The sequence below is a fragment of the Ischnura elegans genome, chromosome 1, assembly GCF_921293095.1.
Source record: "Ischnura elegans chromosome 1, ioIscEleg1.1, whole genome shotgun sequence".
NCBI classification, from domain to species: Eukaryota; Metazoa; Arthropoda; class Insecta; order Odonata; family Coenagrionidae; genus Ischnura; species Ischnura elegans.
Window position 1 is genome coordinate 100,523,346 of NC_060246.1, and position 20,795 is coordinate 100,544,140.

Sequence of the window (20,795 nt, forward strand, 5' to 3'; positions counted from 1 at the left end):
TCTCCCTCATAGCGGGAAGCCATTGGATCCGCTATCATCCCGTGATTGAGCTCAAGCGAGCGGTGCCAGTCACTTAAACTTGAACTGGAGTCACCCGTCTATATTAGATAGATGTGAAAATATGTTAAGGCGACCGATAAATATTGCTTATTCGGAAGAGTACTCCAATCGATTATTTACGCCACATATACAAACTATGTTGTTTGCCATGTGCCGTACCAGACCTTGCCCCCAAAATAACCTTGTTACCATCAAAAGATTTATAGTAATACGATAGTACTACGGCAACTTTTATGTTTGAGGCTTTCTAGCATGACTGGATTTTCCTTGATATTGCTTCTCAATTATTGCTCGATTTGCAATTCTTTTACTCGATTACTCGATTTTCACTGACTATGTCTTAGCCAAAAGAATATAAATAAAATTTCACCGCGCTTTTAATCGGAGGGTAGTTCAACAAGTCAATTATTCAATTATTTTTATTTATACTTTGATCATAGTTGCCTGAGACCAATTCTGAAAAAATCTCAAAGCTATAATTCCACTAACATTTACGAAATCAACTATGTAAATAAATCAAATAGCGGTAATTTATTTACCTCAAAAATTACGTGTTTTTTGATAGTATCAAACTTTTCTTTTTTAGTGCAAGTACTTAAGTTTAGATTATAGGGAATGTATTCTTTTTAAAGCTACGACCAAAGTCACCATCAAACGAGTCTTTAGGGTTTCTTTAACTGCTCAATATCAAAAAAGTATATTGTACCTGGATATTCATACTGCATTGAAAAATAAATGATTGGAAAATGTTTATTCATGATTGGAAAAATACTTAATGCATCAGATAAATCATTGGCAATCACCTTTTCGGAAGAAATTTCTTCTTGTCGTTGCACTGAAACAGATACAAAGTTAATCACTTGCCATAAGAATTTTGGTTCAGTTTCATGTTTGTCAGAACTAAAATTCTTTATCTATGTAGTTATCCTATCAAAAATGATAATATCCGGAAAAAACTTCTAGCCAAATGCAAGAATGCTAGCCAAATGTAAAGAATGATAGATATTTTTTATAATCTTCATTTGCATGAATTTCCTTTAAATATTTATCTTTCTTCATATCCGATAATTATTAGATTCCAACAACCAATCATTTAACGATACATGCTTTCTATAAGCCATAAAAATAAAATTTTCTAGTTTTTTGACTCTCCCTTAGATTTCCCATCCATCGATACCGCAAAATCCAAATTTCCCTTACTTAGTAGAGACTACAAGGGAAACAGCTTGCACTATGAATATTTTTCCATTTAAAGCGGGTTAAATAGGTAAATGAAGTACATTTTTGTCTACCTACGCCTTTTGTCTATACCCATATGTCTATACCCCAGATATAATTGAGATTAGTATACATAGTTTTTGCTATGAAATGTGCTAGCACTGGATATATAGCAATAATTTTCTTCAAACCATATCAAGCTACATTTTATTAGCTACCTGTGCGATCGAAATAATTTATTGAATACTCCGCTCCTACTCCGAACTATGTATCAAAATGAACAGCGTACCCGAAATTGATTATCAGAAACGGTTAGACGATACTATATGAGACGATATTATATTTTCCTCAGACGAAAATATTTCAATATGCGAATTCACTCGTTCGATTAATAGAGAAATTCTATTTCCCAACAGTAACACATATATGTATCTCTCTATGCTACATGAATTCGTGCGGGACATTATTCCGCAATTTAGGGGATTGCTATTCGCTTTAACGCCGGAGTTCGCGGATGAGATTGTCCCGTTTTATTACCCGCTCACAACCAGCCGCGACATCATTCACTCCGTGCAGCCGCAGACCGTTTGAATGGGCGAATTAGCTATGCCACGCAGACGCCGGAAAAAAAGCGAGCGACGTTGATGAAATCCACTATCAATTGCCCACAACAATTGTCCTCACAAAAGGAAAAAGTAGAGTTCCTCGTTTATACTTTTGCTAAAAGATCATAAATGGATTTTTTAATGCGACAGTGGTTTTATTAATCTTCGGTCAGGTTTTCACTCGCCAAGGATTTTTACCACTGGCTTACTGAGATGCAAAAGACGTATTTGTTATAGATGGCGTATAAAGTACATGAGGAAAATAAAAATGATTATCTTGGCTTAGTAGTTTTTTAATTCATTCTTTCATGAAGACTAAATGTTGAATAAATTACTATGATGCTGTAGGAGAAGTAAAATATCTGACGCAAAAGGTAACAATATTATCCCTGAGGCCACAACTTTTACCCTCTTTCATCATGAGAAGATTGAAATATACTTTGTATTCATCGTTTCTATTGATTTAAAGTTATTTTAATCATAATAAATATGAACATTTATCCTCCAGGACTGAATTAGTACACTTCCTGCGTTAAATTTGAGAGTGGTTTTTTTTCATATTTGCTATATAAATAAGAGTTCTATCACAACGCATCTACGTTACCCTTTAAGTAAGGGATTGAGAACAATTAAAGAAAAAAAACACCACAGTATACTTCAAGATATATCAGGCCCACAAAGGAAGAAAATATAGGCAAGAATCCTGCATGAATGAGGCACAATCCTTCAAGTAAAAAAGCCCGCATGAAAATATCCAAATTTATGGAAAATTGGTGGGTGGATTCGCCGATACTGTGATTTTCAATTTGAAACAGACCTACGCTTCTTTCATTCCACCAACGTTTGATATCTCTGAAGTGTGCGTGATCTCAGGTGGAGGCAAGATGCGAGCAGCACGAAGTTCTTTTTTTCTCTCTCCATAGTTTGGCCTTTTCGTTGCAAGGGGGCGTGGGTAAGTGGACAGGGATCTCGAGATGGATGGCCGGCTTGTGGGAAGCCGGACTGCTGACGCGACCAAGATCCCCCTCGTGGTGACCAACGGGGATTCCGAAAGAGGAAGTGAACGGAAAAGCAAATGGAAGGGAGGGAAGCGGTGAAAGATGAGGAGCTGTGTGCGGAGGTGCGTGACGAAGCATTGTAGACGACCACGTCAATGGAATGGGTCAACGCTACCATCAAGTAGCAGTTTTTATCCTTTAAAATTGCAGTACTGTGCTACAGTGTTGGAGGCTTAAAATTTTTTGGCTCTCTTTTGTAACATTCCCCGTACCCAGTACTGTTCACAGTAGGCAGAGTCAAATTTTATTCGAGGGATATATAATTTTTCCAGGGGGCAATTGTAATACTGTTAAAATCAACAATAAGAACCTTAAAGAGGAATTTATTGAAATTACATCCCAAGAACTAAAACTCATAAAATACGCATAAATCCATGGTGATAATGTTGACATTTGTAATTTTCAGTTGTGTTTTGTCTCTGTTGGTTGGTTACCAAGATTGTTTATTGATCTGTATTTGTTAACAATCCTTATGTGTGTGAAGTTAAAATACGGTACTACTAAAACTTTTAAAATATGAAGAGTTATTGCATTTAATTCATTTACAACTACCAGTGCTTTCCAATAAAATACCAACAGAGGTTATGGGCCCAGGACTGGTAAATTATAAGAAGTAAGTGAAGTCTTCATAATGTCGTCTGACGCATCCGGTATATCGTCTCACATTAAGCCGTTGTGTGGGCGTGAAGGATATCCAACTTGGAAATTTAAGCTGAAGGCGTATTTAATAGATCAAAACTTGTGGCATGCTGTTGATGGATACCCAAATGATGATCATACTGATGCTGCTTCAAAGTCCAGGAAGGATGAGCGTGCCCTAGCTAAGATTTGTTTGTGCGTGGACGATTCCGCTATCATACATGTAAGAAGATGCAAAACAGCTGCTGAAGCATGGAAAGTTCTTGCCGATGCATATGAAGATAAGGGTTTTGCCCGGAGACTTAACCTTCAAAAGACTTTGTACCGGTTATCCCTCGGAGAAGATTATACGTCCATTGAAGAGTACCTAACTGCCGTAATGGATACCGCTCAGAAGCTTGCTGATATTGGGAAGGAGATTCCTGATGAGGATTTAGTTGCTATTTTGCTTGGAGGTCTTCCTTCACATTACGACCCCCTAGTAATGGCACTCGAGAATTCAGGAGTTGAAGTAACGGTGAACATGGTGAAAACTAAACTCTTAAATGAAATGTCCAAAAATGATGGTGCAACTGAGACTGCATTTGCATCCAATGCGTCTCGAACTATTCCGAAGAAAAAGAAGTTCCCGAAACGCGACAACTCTCAAGATGGTATCGTCTGCTATGGATGCAACCAACCCGGCCATAAAAAACCAGACTGTCCAAACAAGACCAAGAAAACGGCACAGACATCGAGTTCAACCCACAAGCAGCTACACAAGAAACAATACACTTTATTCTCGGATTTAGGTGTTGGTGGTTGTGCTCAAAGCAATAAAAATGATTGGTTTGTGGATTCCGGGGCAACTGCCCATATGACTCCTCATAAAGATATTCTGTTCAATGTTAAAAGTAACTCTGGTTTGGAGATTGTGTGTGCTGATAAACGTAAGTTGCAGAGTGACAGTATAGGTGATGTCATGATTCACAAAAGTAATAACAACAACAGTATTAGTAGTATTTCTGAAGTTGTTCATGTGCCTAATCTTGCTACAAATCTTATATCTGTGTCAAAATGTGTTTCAAAAGGTTTTGTTGTAGTATTTACGAAAGAAGGTGCTAAATTTTTTCATGATAATGATTGTAGTATTTCAGGGAATGTTTTAATGACTGCTCTTCCCAGTAACGGGTTATATAAGATAGAGTCACAGGTATCAGAAAAGTCCCTGGCTGCTACAACTAACCCTTCTCAGCAAACTCTTTGGCATTGGAGGTTGGGACATCTCTGCCGCTATGGTATGAATCTACTGAGAAATGGATTAGCTGATGGAGTTGATTACGCCCCTGAGGAAAATAGAACTGTATGTACTGCATGTCTAGAAGGGAAACAGAGTCAAGAACCTTTTCTTAAAATCAAAAGTAAAAGGGCGACTAAATGCCTAGAGTTGATTCATTCTGACCTCTGTGGACCATTCAGTGTAAAATCATTAGAAGGAAATAAGTATTTACTTGTATTTATAGACGATTACTCTAGAATGATATTTACCTATTTCATTAAAACAAAAGATCAAGTTAGAGTAAAGTTTCAAGAGTTTAAAAACCTCATGGAAAAGCAAACTGGCCAGAAAATTAAAATTTTACGATCAGATAATGGTTCTGAGTATGTTAATAGGGAATTCTCAGATTATCTTAAGTCAGAAGGAATTATTCACCAGACTTCCATACCCCGTACTCCTCAGCAAAATGGTGTTGCTGAAAGGGGAAACAGAAGCATTGTGGAGAAGGCTCGTTCCATGTTGCATAGTGCCAGACTACCTAAGTCATTTTGGGAAGAAGCTGTGAGAACTGCTACGTATCTCAAGAATAAATCACCTCATAGATCCGTTACAGGAATGACTCCAGAAGAAAAATGGACAGGTGAGCGTCCCAACTTGACACACTTAAGAGTATTTGGCTGCCGAGCTTTTGTACATATTCCAAAGGAGGAACGCAAGAAGTGGGATAGCAAAAGCAAGGAACATATATTTGTAGGATATAGTGAGAATAAGAAAGCTTACAAATTTAGGGATCTTTCTAATTATATGAAGGTAGTCCATGCTAGAGATGTTGTGTTTTTAGAAAATAATTTTTCCGGTGAGAGCAGTACTGATGCTCAAATTCCTTTGGATTCTTACAATGAAAATGCAGATTCAACAAAAGATGAAGCTGCGGCTGCTGTTAAAATTCTTTTGGATTCTCCTTGTGAAAATGCAGACTCAACAGAAGATAAAGCTGGGACTAATGTTCAAGAAACTGCTAAGAGTCCTAGATATCCTCAAAGGGTACGTAACAAGAAACAATTTCCTGATCATGTTGTTTTACAAGCAAAAAATTTCTTTGACAAAGAACCTACCACATTTGGAGAGGCTATGCAAAGTGAAGACAAAGAGCATTGGATGAAAGCAATGATGGAGGAATTAGAGTGTCTTAGAAAAAATGAAACTTGGAAGCTAGTGCGAGTTGCAAATAAAAGTGTAATACCATGTAAATGGGTTTACAAATTGAAAAGAGACAATGGTGGTAAGATCATCAAGTACAAAGCTCGTTTAGTTGCTAAAGGTTTTGCTCAAACTCATGGTATAGACTTTGAAGAAACTTTTTCTCCGGTAGTCAGAGGTTCAACTATCCGTTTGCTGTTGGCTATGGCAGCAGAACTGAATCTTGATGTTGAACATCTGGATGTCGAAACTGCTTTTTTAAATGCCACTTTAGATGAAACCATCTATATGACACAACCAGAAGGTTTCATAGCTGTAGGTGAAGAGAAGAAGGTTTGTCTATTACAGAAGTCTATTTATGGACTCAAGCAGGCTAGTCGTGCTTGGAACAAAACAGTTCACAAGTTATTGTATGAGATAGGGTATATTAAATCAAAACATGAACCCTGTGTCTACTTTAAACATATTGGAACTAAAATAGTTATTATTACATTATATGTTGATGATTTCTTTATATTCTCCAATGATGAGAAAGAAAAGAAGAAATTGAAGGAAGAATTGAAGAAGAGATTTGTCATTAAGGATCTTGGCAAGATCAAACATGCCCTGGGAATGAATTTTACAAGAGATGAGAAGAGGGGAGTATTCAAGATAGACCAGAAACAATACATTAAAGATGCTTTAAAGAGTTTTGGCATGGAAGATTGTAAGATTGTTTCGACCCCAGTTGACGTTAGTCAAATGAAAGAGAAGGGTAAGGATATCATAGATGTCCCGTACCAGTCATTAATTGGAACTCTCATGTATCTCTCCGTCAACACGCGGCCAGATATTTCCTTCATTACTAGCTATCTCTCCCAGTTTAATAAGAAGCATACAGATATACACTGGAAGATGGCCAAGCGGGTACTTCGTTATCTAAAAGGTACTATGGAAATGGGACTCACATACAAATGCACTGGGAAGCCTATTTTTGGTTTTTCTGATGCAGATTTTGCAAATGATCTAAATGATAGGCATTCATACTCTGGATATGTTTTCACTTGTGCAGGTGGACCAGTCTCCTGGAGTAGTAGAAAACAAAAATGTGTTGCCCAATCGTCTTGTGAGGCAGAATATATTGCTCTTTCCGAGGCTACTAGAGAGGCTATTCATCTAAAACATCTTATTTCCGAATTATTTCAGGAACAAGAAATTATTACTATTTTTGAGGACAATCAGAGCGCTCTCAAGTTAGCAGAAAATCCTGTTTTCCATGATAGAATGAAGCATGTAGATGTGAAATACCATTTTGTTAGAGAACAAGTAGAAAACGGTAATATAAACGTAGATTTTCTCTCCACTGAGGAAATGACAGCTGACATACTTACCAAGGGCTTAAATCGTATAAAACATGAAAAATGTATGAGAGGTTTAGGCATGGTTTAAAAATAATTTTAAAAAATTTGTAATTCATTTGATGGAAATGCTAAAGAGCTGTTTCAGCACATCTTCAATTACGGGGGGGTGTTGACATTTGTAATTTTCAGTTGTGTTTTGTCTCTGTTGGTTGGTTACCAAGATTGTTTATTGATCTGTATTTGTTAACAATCCTTATGTGTGTGAAGTTAAAATACGGTACTACTAAAACTTTTAAAATATGAAGAGTTATTGCATTTAATTCATTTACAACCACCAGTGCTTTCCAATAAAATACCAACAGATAATTCCAATAATCTCTTCCGTGAAGCAACGTGTCCCGACTGGCTGACCGATTCATTCATCGGCCAAAACTATAAGGAAAAGTTCGTGAAATTTCCAGTATAAATTCTTTGCGTCGTATATTGACGCATCAATGGAGTATTACGGAAAGACATAAAAATTGCGAAACAAGATATCTACCGAAGAGAAAGAGGTACAGCAACAGAGATAAAAATTCTCTTTCTTTATCTACCAACAACTCACTTAAATTCACCACTAGATTTAAAGGCAACCTCTGAACAAACAGCGCAATATATTACGCTCATGCATTGTATCACCAGACATAGATTGCGTCAGTAAATGAATTTATCGAAAATAAAGTATGTAGTATCAATAGCCGTTAAAGTCGAATTTATGACTGATAATATATAAAATTCAATCTTATCGATCCTTTATCATTCTCCGCAAAAACAATGAAGCAGTACTTTTTTCACCAAGCACCTTTTCTTATGGTAAACTAATAACGTAATACAATAAGAGTGTCGCAGTTTTTGGAAAAGTACCAACGAAAGTCAGTACTAGAGTAGGTAGGCTTCTGATAATGGCCGTCGATGAAGCAATTGAGAGGTAAAATTTTCTGCAGATATTCAATGTTGGCTGCTTCATTGCTCAATGTGGAACACAAAACAAGCTTAATGAAAAGAAAATAATCCGAATTGCAGAGAATTTAAAACATATCTATAAATTGATCCGATAGGTAAGGATGCATATACATAAAATATCATAGGATTCAGAGATTTAGCTACTGTGTATTTTCCGTGTTTATTTCGTGTGATGTAACTTCACAAATTACCATATTACGTTATTATTGCCTATTTGAAACGGAATACAAGTACCACTTTAATAAAAACAAACTTTAATGCATGAGACTAAAATTTGAATCACATTGCGCGTAACGTTTCGGGCTAGATCCTAAAATAAGCATCGTACCAGATTCTTAAAGCGATGTACGCATTCTGTATTGATAAAACCTACTTCTTGATAATAATGATGAGATGTAACGTTTGCGGAAAATATAAAAGAGAAAAATGAGAAAAAGATGAGGAAGGAGAAATGGGATACGGTTTATTCTTTCGAGGAGAGAGTCGATATTCTGGAGGATCTGGAGGGCTTGCCTACTTAGTATGAGGACTGTGAGAGAAGAATGGAGAGGGATAGAGAAAAAATATATATAGAGGGAGAGCAGAAGGAGGCTTTTGGAGTTAGGAAAGAGACATCTGGTGAGAATTTATGGTGGTCCGCTGTGTGTGCAGCCTTAAAAACCGCTCTCCGTTGCAAGGCTCGGTTGAGGAAAAAAATAAGCTGTACGCCAAGCGGCGCTGAGTCCTGCTGATGCAAGAGTAATAACTCAACGCCTCCCACCCACCCTGCCCTGCCTGTAGGAGAATGTTTGATTCCCGCTTAAGAGCACTGGAGGCCTAAGTTATTTCTTTCATGTGCTGGGCGTGCGCATGAAGATAATGCATGGAATACGCATGCAACCAGGCGCATCAGAGCAAGGATTCCAAGCACTCCTTCTATCGCCGATAAAAAGAACTAAAGGTCAGTTTATTGCTGCTTAAATCCTTTGACGCCGTAAAGCATAGTTTAATTGCATAAATTTTAAAAATTACAGCCTTAATAATTGTCAACACTATCATGACAATCATAATAATTTGTTTGTTTTTTTGCTTGTTGGAGGATATTTTGAAATGAACATTAAAAATTCACGGCAGTGCACCTATTATATTTTTTATCTTACCTATCATGTCAATATTACATAAATTTTCCAGTTATCACATTTTTAGTCTACGTATTTTACTTCCCTTATCTTAAAATCCGGTACTATAGTTTTAAATTTTAAAGGACCATAGCATTTTGAATACGATCTCATTGCTAATTTCATAATCTGGAGACTTTCAAATATTATCATCATAATAAAACAGAGATACTATCGTGTTATGCAAACCTATTCTTCAGTTAGTTTAGCGTAAAACTATTTCATTAAGACGAAGGTTTTTAGCAACAGAAGAGAAGACTTATAATGAATACAAATCGCGGTGGTTGAAACTTGAGAGAATGGGAGGGACGTCTTTTCGCTGTCTCTGCCTTGCACCTTTACGCTGTGCTCTGAACTACCATGAAGTAAAACGGTTCGATGAGTAGTATCATTGTACTGAGGAACCAAGAAGTTTACCAAGATCTGGGTTCTAGAACCTACAGTTAATAAACAAGAAATATATCCAATATTCAAATGTGGAAGAAAATGGTTTCGGAATTGATCACAAAACGTGCGCCACTGTGCAGACCACAACGCTCTACAGAGGGCCAATGGTAGTTTGTAATGCAACCTCGTCCATGAAACCCCCCAGAAATGCATACAACCATTTCGAAACGAGCAATAAATTTCATAGAAAAATGAAAAAAATACCAATAGCAACTGGCTACTTCCCATGGACAACACGCGAATTGTAAAACAAGAGTAAGCCCTCGACATTATTAATTTTGTAGCAATGCCGCTCAGATTTATATTGCTCGATGTTGTATCATTGTGGTCCATCGACGGGAATAACAGAAGATTGATATGGATTCGCCAAGGTTATTGCCACTACTGAACACCGTAATAAGTTTGAGAGGATGCTTGGAAAATAATAAGGATATAAATAACCTGCCGCATCAACGGCAGTTTCATTGACATCAACTGCGATGAGAAAAAAGAAAGAAACACCAAGAATATTCCTTAAAATTCCATGAAAATTAAGAACACCGTTGAGTTTCGAGCTGTAGTCCAGAAATACATAGGTTTACCGCTTAATACTTGTACCTGAGTCTTTTTTTCTCCCGGCAATACCTTGTTATTCACTGACCGTCCCATGCCAGGTTAAATATAGCTACAAATATACCCCCTAACCCATACATTATGCACATACGGGCTATAAAACCCTCAAAATCACCAAATTATACCACTGGTAGTCGTTAATGGTGGAAAGTACCCTGGGGACTTAACGACTCGTACCTATGGACAACTTATTTCTCAGCTGAAGAGCCATTCTATTTAAAGTAGTGATGAACAACGTCTTCTCCACACAGATAAACTGTTTTTCAGCCATCATGGAACCTATTTTGAAAGTTAATTGAGGCAAGATGAAATTTCTCCTATGTTTTATTATATTTCCTGTAGGTTAAAAATCGAAAAGAATTTCGGGCCTAAGGTTGAAGTTTTTAACCTTAACGTTATACGCATCCAAAGAAGATATAATATTCAAGTGAAGATGCTAATACGTAATAAAAAATCCGATTAATGACACAATCTATAGTATCATAGTCAGAAAAGCAACGAATATTTCAGAAAAGGATAATTATTAATGAATAGAGTAAATTAATAAAAAAATTAATTAGCCAAAAATAAAAGCTGCAAATTTATTTTTGGTACAACAAAGCATTCAGTGATAGTAAACCAATGAAATCAACAAGAAGCATTAATTTTCGAAAATATTATTTTTGTGGTGCGATCAATATATAATATGAAAAACGTATGTATGTACCTGATCTGAGAAAGAAAATTCTAAAACGTAAGAATGTCTTTATTAGTATTCCACAGAACAATAAACTAAGGGGTAGTGAAATAAATATTGACATGGGAAAGTTGAAAGAAAATCACTTCCTTTTTGAAAAAGTATCGTGAATCTCATGTCACTTTGATAAAACTCATTTATACCGAAGCCAAGACTCTTAACAAGGACATCCGATGAAATTGCAGCCTTTTACACTGGAAAAGGGAGATGTGGAATTCAAAATCTAGTGATCTAGGATAGGGTAGGATTGGATATGTTTTGTTCGCGATCCACGACCGCTTCAATCGAAGTTACTGCTCCATCATTTGCAGTGGGACACAGAGGTGAGATTCGCCACTATCGTTCGGGGATAGCGACCCAAAATTACGACCGTCCGCAATCCCTAATTACGCCACCATTTGTGGCGTGCAAACCGACGACCAATCTTGTCCCTCGCAGGTGGAGTGGCGATCGCCTATCCAAATGCGACTGCGATATCTACGATTGAATAGTCTTACCCGATGGAGTCCTGACCACGCGTCCCTTCTGCATAGGACGTGAAAATTTGGCCTACTAGGGATCAAATCACTATGATGGATGACTGTGCGAATAAGGAGAAGGTATTAAGCCTTGATAATGATATCCTCCCAATACCAAAGGCATCGTGAGGTGCTTGGTTTCTTTTTATTCGAAGGTTCAGATTTCAGATAGACACAAAGCAAAAAATAGACTAAAGCAGTAATAAATAAGTTGTAATAAAATTAATTTAGATTTATAAGAAAGAGGAGACCTAGATATAAAGATTATTTTAACTCCCTCAAATTTCATGATCGTAGAAATAATTTTCCACGCAAGTAAACCGTTGCAAATGGGTTTCGTGGAATTACAGAGCGCATTTGATGACGCCGATTAAAAAAAGTATTCTTTTCAGAAGAAAAAAAATAGAATATGATGACTTGAGAGGAGAATAATAGGCGTGTACAACTAAACAAGGGTATAATGGTAACTCAACTCACTTAAAACGAAGAATATAAGAAGAAAAATAAGATGGAGTCAAGGACTAGAGACACTAAAAGTTACACGAAACAAATTTGAGTGTGGAGTTTTTGCCTCAACTCAATGGAAAATCCACTAAATGTTTCATATTATTGAAAAAGGTTATCCTTGTAGGACATCGATTCAAAACTTTTTAATTAATATGAGTTAAATTTTGCTTGCTATCTGTTGCTACAGTTGACTCTTCGGAAATAATTCATTGCTAAGGAAAACGAAGGACTTTGTGTCACCAAAACCAATTTCTTTGCTGATTCAAATTCTCATAGCATCATAATATTTTATTTGAATATGAACCACCCTCCGTAAAGCAGAGGAAACAGGCAAATTTCTTTATTTAGAAAGGAATGATTTTGCGGAAATTTTAAAGCGGATATATATAAAATTTTGAGGCCATACTAGGTTACTCCCAATTATTTTGCGCTTAAAAAAATACCATCATCAATGAGTTATTGGACATAATATGCATAATATTAACAATTAATCGTTCTACTATCTTGTTTTTCAGATTCGGTCGCACTGCACTTACCCGTGCGAATGTCCGGGGTCGGACGCCGTCAAGTGTCCTCCGGGGGTGACGGTGGTGCGGGACGGGTGCGGGTGTTGCGAGGTGTGCGCCCGCCAGAGGGGCGAGTCCTGTGACGGTTCCATCTCGTGCGACCCAAGGAAGGGACTCATGTGCCAGTTCCCCACCGACTCACCGACCGGGTCGGGGACCTGCCAAGGTGAGAGAACGGAAGAAGGTGTGGTCATACACTCATATCACATTATACAGGGTGTCCCATTAATCTTGACCACCCGAAATAACTTTTTGTCCAGATGCAAATTCAAAAATGTGTCAAGCAAATGTCCATTAGCCGTCAGGGGGACATTAATCAGCATGATCCCCTTCCTTGTAGTTTTGTTATTTACAAAGATATGAACAGCGGTATGTCTTTTTTAAAGGCACCCTATATTTTTTATTCGGCAATTCATTTCCTCAACTAAAGACTTATCCAAAAATGTAGCGCAGTGGACCATTAACATAAACACAGTGTTATGAAAAATGACTGACTCAAAAGCGCTTAGTGCAGGTACGTGGGTATTGGATCTACTCCACTTGCTGACGTGGACAGTGAACAAATGAAAACATAGTAAAATGCACACCAGTCATTCATAAACAATATAGGGTTCCATTTAAAAAAGACATACCGCTTTTCATATCTTTGTAAATAACGAAGCTACAAGGAAGACAGTGGTGCTGATTAATGTCCCCGTGACGGCTAATGAACATTTGCTTGACACATTTTTGAATTTGCATCTGGACAAAAAGTTATTTCGGGTGGTCAAGATAAATGGGACACCCTGTATGTATTATTACAGAAAGGTCTTTTTCTGTCATTCCCCATTATGCCTCGTTAATACGGCACCTACAGTATACCGGCCCTTATTTTTCAGAATTGAGAAAAGATTTATTTTCCTAGTCTCAAAATGATCCAAATGGGATTAATATTCACATGTTAAAATTTGGCTTCTCTAAAATGACGGAAACCAGTGCCGCAAGGGTCCTAAGTACTGAGGATTTTTTTTTGGGTAGGTAAGAAAAAGTCCTAGAGTGACAAATGAGGTATCATTTTAAACGTTGAACCGTCGACTTTTGCGGAAATATACAATCTCAATTTTAAATTTTACTATTTACCCAGTAATGACTTTTAAGTTTCGGTTTTTCCATATCGATTACTCGCTCAAGTTGTATCGACTCCATTTTTAATACGGAACTTCAAAAGAGGTTTAGAACCCGTTAAATCCATTACTAAACAGAAATACCTAACATAAGCAGACAAAAATATTAAAAATAAAATTTAAGAAGTATGACGAATGCTTCATAAACAGACATCAAGATTGTTCCTCCTGGTGCCTTCTCTCTTGCCTGTATTGCATCCATATCTTTTGTATATTTTTAAAGAAAGCAAGTATAAAGAAAGTACTTTATGATACACCTTCTACTCTATTTAATATCGGATTACACCGTTTCCTTCACATGATCATTCCCTTATAGCGTGAAAGTGAGAAATTTTCGTACGGGTTACAAAGCTGTACACTATAGTGACTTCACTAGAATAGCCATTAGACAGAAACGAGGTTGTGCTTACAAGTTTCTGAGAAGTTTTCTGCAATTATAAATGACAGCAGGGGTTCGGAAACAGTTTGAATTAGATTTTACTTACGCTAATTCACGTCTTTCTTATGCAGATTTTTATGGAGAAGTCAAACTATTAAGATGTGATGTGTGCGTTGATCTCTCCATCTTTCGGGTTTGTTGTCGCTCTATGACAAACAACGCGGTGAAAACCCGAAATATCAAGACTACTACTAGACAACACGTGATGTGTGCGTTGGATTTATTGGTACAGCACTCAGCTGACTTCAAACAAAAATGTACCTTACCGTCGAGTGGTAATGTTACAAAAAAAAAACAATTTTAACATGCATGGCATACCCAAAACTTTAGTAACTGCGCTCATAACATAGAATCGAAAAGAGTTGAAACTTTATTTATAGCTTTTAAGAAAGCTTTCGACGCAGTATCTCCCAAAAATACTTTGGACTATAGGGAAGTGCACTAATTTTTTTTTATTGCTGAATTTGAAAGTTTAGCCTAAAAAAGAAACATTAGTATAATCACTTTTATTTTCTGCATCTGGGGTATGCACTTTGAAACGTTTTGAAAGTCGTAAAATTTCATGTTGCGCTGAAACACAGTGCCTCCATCTTGATTGAGATGTGACGTCACAAGGCAGTAGTCACCAGTGGAGTATCACTGAATTCCGTCGCCTTCTTTAGCGCGGCGAGAGTTTCCGGGAATCGGTGGAGTTTGCTTCCTAAAAATGTCGTCTAGTACCGAAAACATGAATTCAAAATAGAATTATAAATGATTTTTTGTTCCAAATTTCATCTCGACGTCGAAACAAAAGCCTGGAGAAGATATTCATTCCCGTGCCTTAAGCACAAGCTATACGGAATAAATGGTTGAAGGCTGCTCCTGACTCTTACCTATCGATGATATTCTGTTTTGAAGATCATTTGAAGGTATTGTAAGATCAAATTGATATTTATATTATAATAATTTACTTAATAGGTACCTCAGTCACATCAGAAAGTGTGTTGAGTCAAAATATAGCATCTTCCGCGTAGACCTACGTAATTTATAAACTGAAAGTAGTTTGGTTAAAGAATTATGGCGCGACTGTTTTTTTACACGACCGGGCAAAATGCGTACTTTGCCCATGATATGTGCATATATGATAACAAACTATTTTTGTTAAAGTTAATCTTTATTTGTTGAAATTAGTACATTTATAGGTGATACAGATATAAAGGTAGACGGCAGGTCGCGCGGCGTAATTTGTACTCCACTGGTGACGGGTTCATCTTGCTGATCCAAAAAATTAGCTACAATACCTCGAACTTTGAAAACTCGCAATATAGGCAGTCAAAGTACATTGTAAGAATACACGAGACCATTATAGCCCAGAATGTACGTACAATGTCGAAATCCTTGGTTTTCAAAGATTGACGTATTTTATACGCCAGCGCGCCCGGTCCAGGGTTATCAACTTTTATTTCATCCTATTTGTTAGTTGAAATTATATTTCAGAATGGTTCTTTTAGCACTGCTACTGAGGTAAACTGGTAGGTACTGAGTACAAGGTACTGAGGTATGTACTGAGTAAGTAAACTCCCTTTGGAGTAATGTGAATTACAAGTGTTCGAGATATATGGCATTTTATATTCGCTTTGTGTTCTTATTAATTATGCCTGTACGCATATTGTTGCTTGCCGCGAGCCTTTAATGGTATGTGCTCTTGCAAGAGTGGTTTTCATTTTTAATATGGAAGTTGGTCAGTATAAGCAAAGAAAAAATTAACATTTTAGCGCACACCAACCCTTGTAGTCATCGTATCTCTGCCTTTGTAATGACACTGCTAAAATACCTAAACGCCATAATGATGATAAAAAAATTGTCTCATGTCAATGATTGCTGCAATTATAATTAATGATAAACTTGATGCCGTATGATCACAATGAAGACAACAAAAAATAATGCCATGACGCAGACTTGAACCACGATCCTTCGGGTGAGATTTATCTTTTGAATCGTGCACGCTTCCACTACCCCAACCGACCAATTGAAAGCAGTGGACATTTTGGATTTATATATATAACTTGTAAAAAGTAACGCATGAAAATTAATTAATTACAGCCTAACTAACGCCCTAATTGAAAAAGATGCAGCAAGGTACGCGGTCTCCCCTTGTTAGCCTTAACGTCTCGCATTTCTATGGAGCGTTGAACCTGTCCTCCTTATTCAGTAACCATAAATACATCAAAGTTTGGTATACCATTTATAATTCGTTGGAATTTTCCTTCTCCCAACCAAGATTATCTTTTCTTGAACCCATCCTGGACAGCGAATCATTGCAACAACCAGCCAGCTCGGAAATAAGGCTAACATCCCATGATTCTAGTTGCGGAGGGCGAACGTTCCGGCCGGCGTGAATACATACGCAACGAATAAGTCTTGCAGCAAACGTCTGAAATAGGTTTATTAGTTTGACTCGGTTCTTACAAAAAAAGTTTTGGCATGATAAACGTCATTGTGCCAAAATATACCCAGCGAAAAATAAATGCCATCATGCATTCATTAAAGATTCAATGTGCTATTCGTACTACTCTTTCCAAACTTGAAGTTGACACGTAAATGAATATTAATATATTACGCAATGATGAAGTCGTTTACTCAAAAGAGAAGCAGCCACATATATATTCTGAAGATATTTTATGACAGCCAAAAACGGATACCCTCAAATTCTGTAATTTTTATATGCAATAATAGTGGTAGAACTAAACGGTGTAGAAGCTGCCTTCGGCTACTGCCTTGTGACGTCACGGCCAATATTCAACATGGACACCCGTTTTCGCGGCCTTTGAATTTTTCCATATTTCAGACGGTCATCTCGAATAAAGTATTCACTTTTAGGATTTAAACTGTGGTTTTACGACATTATGTTATTCTGAACTCTAATTTAAAAAATGTGTTTGGTGCATTTGAAACACTAGTGCACTTCCCTATTGAAGTCATGCAGGTTAAACGAAAGAATAGTAAACTGGATACGCTACTTTCTGAGTGATCGTAAGCAAAAAGTAGTTCCCATCGGTATAAGCCGCGATGTAGTTGGTGTGACATCAGGTACCCAATAGAAAGTGTTTATTCATTTCATATATAAAAATGAATGCCATTAAATTGGTGCTCATGTTGCAGGGAGAGATGAAAAGGGCAAACACATGACTATTCGGGATTCATTTCCTGGAAATGAATCCCAAATATAAATGGGAATATTAATTGCAAACAAGCCTACATTCAGTGAAATTGAATTAAGAATCATTAATAATTAGAAAAAATATAGTAAAAATGTGTACATAAATATAAAAATATATAGTATAAATGCATGTTTTGAAGATATACCTTCAATACAAGACAATAGCTCCTTTACTTATAATTTTCCGCCCATTTCAATTATTTCCGAGAAATATACGGGCAATGAGTGGACAGCTTCATGAAGCGACAGGGATCGTTTTTCGAGAATGGTATGAGTATTATTAGCAATATTTTATGCACTCTTTGATGCTTTACAACTTATCGAATAAGGAGATAAAGAAGCAATTCAAGTAAACACTGATTTCCTCGGTATGTTTTTCTGATTAGGAAGAGTACGTCCACCAAAAAAAAACAGAAATGAGTGTTGATTGGCGTATAAATTAGTTAAATACAAACGTTAGAATAAACTTACACAGTTAAAAATTGGAGTGAAAATTACGAGGATTTCTCGAAAAATAACGAAACATCTCGTAAAAATATGATCCTTGTTTTGAATTAAGCTAAATTGCATATGTCAATAAGTGCATCGGGCAACAATTTTACAACGATTTGTGCGAAATTCATTCTTTCGATTTAAAATGGGGATTGTGGGTGACATTTAATTGAATTCTCCCAGGAGCAGCGCAATTAAACTTGATAAAATATTCAGGTAATAATATGTATTGCGACTGACTAAACATTTGAGCATTTTTGTTGCACCAAACTTGACACATGCCCCACAAAGCTGAACATAGTTGTATCCTCTATGTCTTCTAGTCTCAATTAGTCTCTCGCCTCCTCCTACCGTTACCCTCAAATAATTAAACAGGAAACTCACTCTAGTCGTAAGATTACCCTAGTTATCTCCTTCATATTGTACAAGGAATATGCTAAACTCGACCAGTCACGCAATCAAGGAGGTAAATGGAGAAGACACTGAAGATAATCAGTAATCAAACTTGCCAGAGGCTTTACCAACTCCATCCGCTAATGATGATCTTATAATTATCAATTTGTAGTTACCATTCTCTGGAATTAGTGGAAATGTGAATTAATAATAAAATATCTCGCTGCAACTGCTCTTAGTTCATAGCCCACACAGAAATAGTTTCAGCCCTCATCTTAAACCACCTACATTACTTCGCATAGCTTACTCACAATAATATCATCACAAAAAATGACTTTTTAAAATCAAATAAACAACAAGCTTTAAAGTTTAACAAATTCTAAAAATTTAACAAACTACAAAATGCCGAGCGTAAGGAAGAGAAGTTTTTTTCTTAGCCGAATATATCACAAAATGTGGGCTTCGTAAAGGCATCCCGTGATAAAAAAGCTCTTTTACGACATTAATGGGCTAAAATCATTTACATATTTTTCGGGAAGTATTACAGCATTATGAAGAACTTATAATTGCAGGGCATTTACGCAAATTTTAACTCATGTTTTAAAGTTCTCAATTTCATATTATTGGTTGATCTGAACTCATCGCACAATGCTTGAGGATGTGAACAAACAGCCATATATTGATAAAACTATGATATATTCATTAAAATGACGAAAAATAAACACGTAATATAAACAATTCAGTTGTCAGCGTGTAAACTCAGGAACTAAAACACCCGTGCATTGATACCAGATAATTTTTATCCCATCCAAACTTTCCGGAATTTCAGCTACGTTACAGGGTAAAATATCCGCTTAAGGATATCTAATTTTCGCAACATGTCCTCGGATCTGCATATTTCCTATATTTTCAAGGACGTTACTTAGATTACCGTAAATCAATCCTCAAAAATAAGTCACATTCCTTAGTAGATCAGTCCCAGGAGTTTCAGGCTCAAGGTTATGGAATACTCAATAACCTTTGAAATTATAATCTTTTTATTTCAACTATGATAAGGACATGAGTGAGAACGAAATCAGAGCGGTGGGAATGAACAAACCGTGTGTTGTGCTAAAATTATCCAACCTTAACTTGAAGAAAAATTAACAGTAAAAAGAATTAGTAGCTTTTAAGTTACACAACAGCAGATCGAGTTTTATCTGACAACAAATATTGAAGAAATCTTATAGAACTTCACACAGAGTAAAGAAATGTCGAATATTTCGCCTAGGTAAAAAAATTAATTTGAAGTGACAAGCTTAGAAATTGAGGATAGCATAACAATTAAAAGCAGCGTAATTCGACTTATCGTGACCATTTGATGAGATTAATCCACTATCTCTCAATTTCCTTTCAAAAGCAATGTCTACATATATTTCTAAATAACTACCGAAAGCAATCTAGAATTGATTTCAAGGCCAATACACAGTGTGGTTACATTGTTCATCTCTCCTTCTGGGCTAAAATATGTCAAATATCTCCGAGTCAAGTCGCTTTTAACGGGTCTTAACCTGGATCCGCCCAATGTAACATAAATGTCACACCCTGTATCGCTCCACTGTAATGCCTCGTTCACATTACGATCGTCCGAGCCGTCGTCCTAACGATAGTTGACCGAACTAGCCGTGTGAATGCAAGTTCTGACTATAGTTGACGTAGTTCCGAACGTTGCCACTTTACTATGGTTAGGCGCTGGGAGACCGGAAATGGAAGCGACAAGAGAAGGACGAAAAGCTCGTTAAGCTCTATTATTTTCATGGATTTGTCCTAGGAAGGAAGAATATGAGCGGAAGAAAAATTATTCGGTAAATACACGTTGAAAACAGTAACATCTTGTCAATGCAAACCTCAACAGCTTTGCTAATCATCAATTTCCCGTTCACTTTAGATGTCAGCACTAGAGAGCAGCACAGGTTTCAACCATCGTAATGTGAATGCACGATAGTTCCGACGACGGCTCGGACGATCGTAATGTGAACGAGGCATAATGGCTCTTGCATCGTTCGGGCACGGTATATTGTTGTGTTTTATACCTTATAAGAAAGAGGAAGCTAAGTGCTTCAATTCAAGGTAAGAATTGTCAAGTGAGAGTGAAGACCTATCCTTTGAGTACCCCTGGTACTTATGCGCCTTCCCTAGACACTAAA

At 36.8% G+C, this 20,795-nt stretch overlaps 1 protein-coding gene across 3 annotated transcripts in view; it reads left to right on the forward strand.

Annotated features, from left to right (window-relative positions):
* LOC124167264 overlaps window positions 1–20,795 on the forward strand; it is a 346,425-nt gene that overhangs the window by 267,836 nt on the left and 57,794 nt on the right. For all 3 annotated transcript variants that reach the window (XM_046545155.1, XM_046545165.1, XM_046545175.1), the window contains one exon: window positions 12,873–13,089. In XM_046545155.1, coding sequence (XP_046401111.1) covers window positions 12,873–13,089 — 217 coding nt within the window. The remainder of the gene's footprint in view (window positions 1–12,872; window positions 13,090–20,795) is intronic.